The sequence below is a fragment of the Mytilus trossulus genome, chromosome 9, assembly GCF_036588685.1.
Source record: "Mytilus trossulus isolate FHL-02 chromosome 9, PNRI_Mtr1.1.1.hap1, whole genome shotgun sequence".
In the NCBI taxonomy this organism is placed as follows: Eukaryota; Metazoa; Mollusca; class Bivalvia; order Mytilida; family Mytilidae; genus Mytilus; species Mytilus trossulus.
The window spans coordinates 18,163,135-18,170,834 of NC_086381.1; the positions used below are offsets into that span (position 1 = coordinate 18,163,135).

Below are 7,700 nucleotides of genomic sequence, written 5' to 3' on the forward strand. Positions count from 1 at the left end.
GTGTTACATTTTAAAGTTGTTGTGTTTGTTTTCTCTTATATTTGAGTGTGAATTCACATTACTATAAGACGTGTCACGGTACTTTTCATTAAGACCCGGTACTTTTACCCGCCACCGGAAGCGGCTGGTGAGAACTGGCCCTGAGTCAATGGTGAAAGTCTATAGATTGCTTGAAACATATACTGTTAACCTTATAATATATGCAATAAATGTTTTGAAGACAAGTACTTGATCTGAAACATTATTTTCAAAAATGTGTTTTATACTATTAAAGGAACTAGGAACTAGGAAAAACTCAAAATTTCATGAGAGATCATATATCTACTTTTAAAAATGACAGAAAATAAATTTCAAAACAGATTATCATTGTATATTAAGTTTTAAAATTATTAATCTTTCTGGAGAAATCAAATATTTTTAAAAATAGCACTTTTCTATTTTATTTTTATAGATCTTTCTAATTAACAGTTGCTTGAGTTTTTTGTGTGAAATAATTAAGTACTTGTCTGTTGCTTACAACTTTGTACTTGTTTTGACTTTCGAACTTCTATATCTGGCGTCACTGGCAAGTCTTGTGTGAACGAGGCGCTTCTGGCGTATTGAATTATACACCTGGTGCCTTTTGTTAGCTATTATTCATGTGTGTCTCTGTCTAATATGTTCTCCTATTTATTTTATGTAGTCCTGTAATATCATGTTGTCATTTTAATGTTATATTTAACATTGCCATTACAGTGGTATGTTTAGCATGCCACAAAACCAGGTTCAATCCACCATTTTTTCATTTAAAAATGTCCTGTACCAAGTCAGGAATATGGCCATTGTTATATTATTAGTTCGTTTCTGTGTGTGTTTCATTTTAACGTTGTGTTTCCTTTGTGTCGTTTGTTTTCTCTTAATTGTTAGTGTAAATTCACATTACTATCATTACTATAAGACGTGTCACGGTACTATCCCAAATTCATGTATTTGGTTTTGATCTAATATTTGTTATCTCATGGGATTTGTTTAATCCGTTTCTGTGTGTGTTACATTTTAATTTTGTGTCGTTATCCTCTTATATTTAATGCATTTCCCTCAGTTTTAGTTTGTTACCCCGATTTTGTTTTTTGTCCATGGATTTATGAGTTTTGAACATCGGTATACTACAGTTGTTTTTATTTAATTGCTTTTTACTAGTAATTTTGGGGGCCGTTTGTAGCTTACTGTTCGCTGTGAGCCAAGGCTTTTTGTTGAAGACCGTACTTTTGCCCAGATTTGACTTATACTGTTTCACTTATACAAATTGTGAGTTGGATGAAGAGTTGTCTCATTGGCACTCGTACCACATCTTTTTATATCTAATTGCTGCTTATCAATATAAACAGAGTATGCTACATTTTTGATTTTCGTTCAGTTTTTGTACATTAATTAAGCCGTTAGTTTTCTCGTTTGAATTGTGTTACATTTGTGATTTCGGTGACTTTTATAGTTGACCATGCTGTATGGGCTTTTAAAAGTGCTCATTGTTGAAGGCCTTGAGGTAATCTGAAGCTGTTATTGTTATTGTCATTTGGTTTCTGGTGGAGAGTTGTCTCATTGGCAATTATACCACATCTTTTTTTTATATATATGTAATAATTATGTAAGGATAAATTTCTTTGTAACGTAAAAAGTGGTGCTTGTTGTTTATACTAGTATATAAAATAATATGCTGTATAAATCAAGTTCAACTTGAATTTATTCGGTCGACACGGGAGTACCACCAGAGATGTGTTTTGTGTAAATATAAACATTATCCTATATCTATAGGTTTAAAAAGAGAAAAAAACATTATGTATTCGATATGTTTATTTTTTTTGACATTTTAATAACTGTTAAATTTTGAAACCATTGAAGGTCGACCATATACCACCATACATTTGCTCTCCTATGCCATTAGTTATGAGGTGTATCTTGTCTTTTGCTGCAAGATGTAGTAAAACACTTTGGGTCGCAGACGCATGACCTACAGAAAGTCCTCTGCCATCCGGATAGTTACCAGCAATAATGTTGTCATTGTGCAGTAAATGTGTTGGGAACTTGTGCTTAAAGTGACATATAATTGTCCAGGTAAAATAATAAAAACCTCCGTAAGGTGCAACAAACTGTCCAGTCGAAGCATCGTATCCAGAACCAGTGTTGATGACTATTGTATCAAATATGACTGGGGATCTATTTTTCAGATTACTTAGATTTGTAGAGCATTTAGCCAGAAATCCCACCGTTTTACGACTATCTGGAAAATATCAATTTTCATTTTATTTATTTTTTGTAAATAAGAATTTATAATATCTACTAATATAACAGATATGTGTAAAAGAAAAACAATTGCGTATCAAACAGATTGATACTTGATATTTGTTCAATAAACTCATCATAGATACCAGGACTAAATTTAGTATACGCCAGACGCGCGTTTCGTCTACAAAAGACTCATCAGTGACGCTCGAATCCAAAAAAGTTAAAAAGGCCAAATATAGTACGAAGTTGAAGAGCATTGAGGACCAAAATTTCTAAAAGTTTTGCCAAATAGTCACAATCCGAAATCGTGAAAAGATATGGTGTCGTGTACTAGTTCACTTCTGTTTTTGATTTTTTATTATTTATGTAAAAATGTCAAATACAAATCATGTTTTGTTTATTAACCGACTAGCATCTAGTTTTGATTTATGTTACTGTAGTAAGGATTTCATTATTGGAACAGTACGATATATCAAAGTATATGTACGGCCATAAAATTTCGTTGCGTGTTAAATCGATGAAACGATAGTATATGTTCGTCTTTCATTGTAAGAAGTTTTATTTACTAAACTATCTGTTGCCACTGATTTTGTAACAGCGTTGATCATTTCTTTCAAAAGTATGTGCATGAAAAAGCAACGTTTAATGGTAATTAAAAGGGAATTTAAATGAAGAGAAACACAAGAGTTAGTATAGAATAAAATCACAAAAATACTGAACTCCGAAGAAAATTCAAAACATAAAGTCCCTAAAAAATCAAAAATGCAAATACATCAAATGAATGCATTTAAAACAGCTGTCATATTCCTGCCTTGGTACAAGTATTCTCTTATATAGAAGATATATAAGTAAATAGTTATCAAAAGTACCAGGATTATAATTTAGTACGCCAGATGCGCGTTTCGTCTCCATAAGACTCATCAGTGCTGCTCACATCAAAATATTTAAGCTATCCTATTCTCCTCTCAATAGCACATCAAAACTCAACTGATGTGCGTGTGTTATTATGACATTACAGAGATACAAGGTAAATAAAACTAAATTGAATAATACTATAACGAATAATGTTTGCATTTACTCAAATCCAGATCAATTAACGTTTGATAATGATAAGCATGCCGACATTCATGTTTATATAGGCGGGTGTTATACTAAATACGATTAAATAAAAAACGTTATATACTTTGCGGGAACCATCGAGCTTGTGCTTACATATCATACGGATTTCATATTCCTATATCCTCATTTTAAATAAAATTATAAGTCAACTGATATTAACCCCACCTTACTTTCAAAACCTGATGCAATGATCTTATAACAAAATATCTGTTATATAAGTAACACTCAGAAACGTGTCCTTCCCCCCAAACGTGTCCGATTCCCCCAAACATGTCTAGTTGAAAACTGCGCCAATGCGTGTCATTTGTATAAACGCCCAAACGTGTCTATTTCTCAACTAACCCCCAAACGTGTCCAATCCCAAAAACGTGTCCATATCAAGCGTTATTTGGCTATTGCTATTTCATTAACGTATACTAATTTTACCATTTCATTTAAAATATAGATAAGGTACGTTAGTAAACCAGCCGAACAAACTGGCGGAAAGTGGGGGCGTCATTTTGGCTATGTTGTATGTAAATTGTAAGCAAAAATGTTTAGTTAAACTGTACAGTTAACGGATCAAAGTGTACCTTTCTCGGTACATTCAAATTGGTATGTTCTTTCTAAATATCGTGAAATACCGGCAACTGGACAATCAACAGTCTTAAATAAAGTCATACAGTACAAATGTAAAGAATTAAAAACTTGTAACCTATGTTCTCTCTAAATATGCATGAAATACTGAAAACTGGACAATACGCAATCAACAGTCTAAAGTTAATTTAAACAGTATAGAGCAGTAAAATCATTAAAACATGTATGTTCTCTCTAAATATGCATGAAATACTTGCAACTGGAAATATGCCATCAACAGTCTAAAGTTAATTTATACATCAAAGGTAAAACCATTTCGCTCTAAATATGCATAGAGTACTTGCAACTGGACAATACGCTATCAACAGTCTTGAAATCAAATTTATACAGTACAAATTAAATTTGCAATTACGGAAATCACTAATAACCGGCGTTTATCACATATAACAATCATATTAATAAAAAGTATTATAAAACCAATGCATGAACTATTTGCACTGGATGTTATGTCTCTTGATCGTGTGTCCTAAGTGATGCTGGAAACCTAACATTAATTTTATGAAAAAAATGGATAACCATTTTATGATTTGATGAGTTTTTGAAATACACACAAATTCAGATGGCGAACTATTAACAAAAGTGAGAAAAAAATGTTGCTTAACGTCCGCCATGCAATATTCGGATAAATATGAAAAGCATTATCAGAGTTTATAAGTACAAAATATTTTACAAAGTTACTGATTAATTCAAGTCGATAATTATTTGTAGGTTCGCTCTAAATGAGTATGAAATACTTGCAACTGAAGTGAACAATCAGCCTTTGGCTCAGGGGATATAAACTCTAAGCCGGGAATGTCACAGTATATACTCTGTCTGAGACCTGAATAACATATAATATATATATGTAATAGTAAAGGTAAAGGTAAAAAAACAGACATTTAGTTTAACTGCATAATTCTGAATTTAGATATGGTTCAATCTATCAGAACACTGGTCGACAGTTTGTGAAACATTTTTTTTATATAAAAAGTTGAACTGCGTTGTCGATAACTGAAATCTCTCGAATGAGACACCAAAGTCAAAGGCCAGCACAGCTAAATATGAGAAAAATTTCTTTAAATGAATAGAAAATTGTTAAAACAAATATTTTTCCACATCATCGCTATTTAATTTTTGAAAGGATAAGTCTTCTTGAAACTGATTTTATGTATTTATCATTTACATTTGAGAAATAATATGTTTTATCATGCCGTTTTAACTAGGTATTTCTAAATCAATTAGAATATTTCACTCAGAAATCCTCCTAGAATGGAGTTGATTTTTCAAAATAAACCTTTAAAGCAAATAATTCTACTATACACAAGTAAAAATAACATCTCAGTGATGTAAGTTGGTACTAAAATGGTATTTAGGGTAATTGGGTATGTTATGTGCTTTCTGTACAATGTTTCGAGCAACATTTAGTTTGAAAACTAAGGTGAAAAGCTTCTCTATACCTAACCAAATTTTTTACACCTACAAATTTTGATCGCATAAATTTCACATGCATTTCATGAGAAACATTTAACCTGGGGTTAGCCTTAGACTACCTCATACATGAAACTCACATGAAGATTTACATGCATATTTCAAGTGAAATAAGATTCACATAAATTTCATGGAAAATTGTAAACATGAGTTTTATGTAGACTTTACAAAAAATAGAAAAATAGATATTTTTCATGATTTTCAATAAATTTGAAAATTTAGATGGTATGTGAAATACTTTTAATATTTTAAAAAGTTTACGTACATTTCACTTGAAAAAAATATGGGGTTTTCAGATGAAACACACATGAACTTATTTCATATGAGGTGAAATTAATATAAGGGAAATTTGCCGGTGTATACCTCAAATTTCGGCAGAATAATCAAACGTGGATCTCTCTTTTCTTATTTGAATTTGAAAACACGAGAAACAAATAAAACAGCATTTATTGACTCTATTCAATCAAATGAATTAAAATAGTTCATGTATATATTATTGTACTCACTTGATTCTTTTGCACCACAATCACATCGCACTTCTGTATTCTCAACTAACTTAAGCTGGTATTGTATGCTTTTCCACAAGTTGGCATTTTTAGAACAGGCTTTGTGAGCAGTGACTGACGAAAGGAGTATAAAGCCCAGAACGTAAAAAGCAATTACTCTGAGTAGGCTGAAAATTAATTTTATTACATGTAACTTATAAAATATTATAAAATATATGTGATGAGGTTATAACTGTGAATCATAATGTGGTAGTAAGGTCAATCAATACGCCGCAAACCGAAAAATCGATTCGATCAATAATTTGTGGTTAAAAAAAATATTTAGATGAAAATTTTGAAAAAAAAGTTCTTTAGATCTGAACAAAATTCCTATCTTCGACATCAATATATACTACACGAATTGTGGGACATTGTCACTTAAATAATTTCAACGTAGATCGGACTATGTTTACAAAAAGAAATTCTTATAAATAATGGCACATAACAAGTTGTTAATATACCTTAAGAAATAGACCGATTAATAAAACTAGTAGTACTCATTAAACAATTGTGTCTTAAATAATTATCAAAGGTACCAGGGTTATGATTAAGTACGCCAAATCGGGTTTCATCTACATAAGACTCATCAGTGACGCTCATATCAAAATATTTATAAAGCCAAACAAGTACAAGGTTGAAGAGCTTGAGGATTCAAAATTCCAAAAAGTTGTGCAAAATACAGCTAAGGTAATATTTGCCTGGCATAAGAAAATCCCTAGTTTTTTTACGAAAAATTCAAAGTTGGTAAAATGGAAATTTATAAAAATGACCACATGGTTGATATTCATGTCAACACCGAAATGTTGAATACTGAAAATCGGATATCTTTTATACAGATATGTCTGATTAGTCGTAACATCTGGAAACCTTTGGTGATAAAAACCACTCGGTCATATTGTGTAGTTATACTTCAAAACTGTACAGTGTCTGTTTTTGTTCAATTATAGGATGGTATTAATTTGTCTTTTAATTAATATCTGAAATAATGATTTTTAAAGCTTTTATTTTGAAACTGACGTATAATTTATGATAATTTACTAAGATTGTTTTCTTACCTCATGGTTTCTGTCTGGTTCGTTGGAGTTTAGAATTGTTTCTAAAAGTCTGATTAGACATGTTATATTTCTAAGTAATTTCATAATGTCACAGGAAATATGATATTCAAATACAGACATGTAAAAATGTCATTAACGATATTCAATCCCTTTTTAAGTTTCTTGGAAATAACGATTCAGCTGTTTTTGTGTTTCGTTTACAAAATTGATCCTCATTGAATAATATGCCTTGGATATTGTAAGAGATGCTAGCACGGACTTTTAGAAAAGAGGAACGAAAGGTACCAGAGGGAGAGTCAAACTCATAAATCGAAATTTACTGACAACGCCGGGCTAAAAATGAAAGAAGTCAAACAGAAAAACAGTAGAACACATGACACAACAAAGAAAACTAAAGAATAAACAAAACAACCCCACCAAAAACTAGGGGTGATCTCAGGTGCTCCGGGAGGGTAAGCAGATCCTGCTTCTAATGTGGCATCCGTCCTGTTGCTTATGTTATAACAAATCCGGTAGAATGTAACATTAAAATTCTAAGAGCGGAAAAATCCCTTTTGTCTTTAATTTTTTCAGATGTGCTTCTAAAATGTGAGATTAAATACATTTACACCATATT

At 31.3% G+C, this 7,700-nt stretch overlaps 1 protein-coding gene across 1 annotated transcript; it reads right to left on the minus strand.

The window, feature by feature from the left end:
- Window positions 1-1,812: 1,812 nt before the first annotated feature.
- On the minus strand, window positions 1,813-7,125 carry LOC134683654 (heavy metal-binding protein HIP-like). Its single transcript, XM_063542966.1, has 3 exons — window positions 7,085-7,125; window positions 5,991-6,157; window positions 1,813-2,257 (listed from the first exon to the last, which is right to left on the minus strand). Exons 1-3 carry the CDS (start codon window positions 7,087-7,089, stop codon window positions 1,857-1,859), a joined length of 573 nt encoding a protein of 190 aa, XP_063399036.1. The 5' UTR covers window positions 7,090-7,125; the 3' UTR covers window positions 1,813-1,856.
- Between the last annotated feature and the right edge of the window lie 575 nt (window positions 7,126-7,700).

Excerpts from the sequence above, each read along its gene's own strand:
- LOC134683654 (XM_063542966.1), bottom strand. Across the intron at positions 2,258-5,990 it reads TTGTGGTGCAAAAGAATCAA|ATAGTCGTAAAACGGTGGGA; the intron begins GTGAGTACAATA and ends GATATTTTCCAG.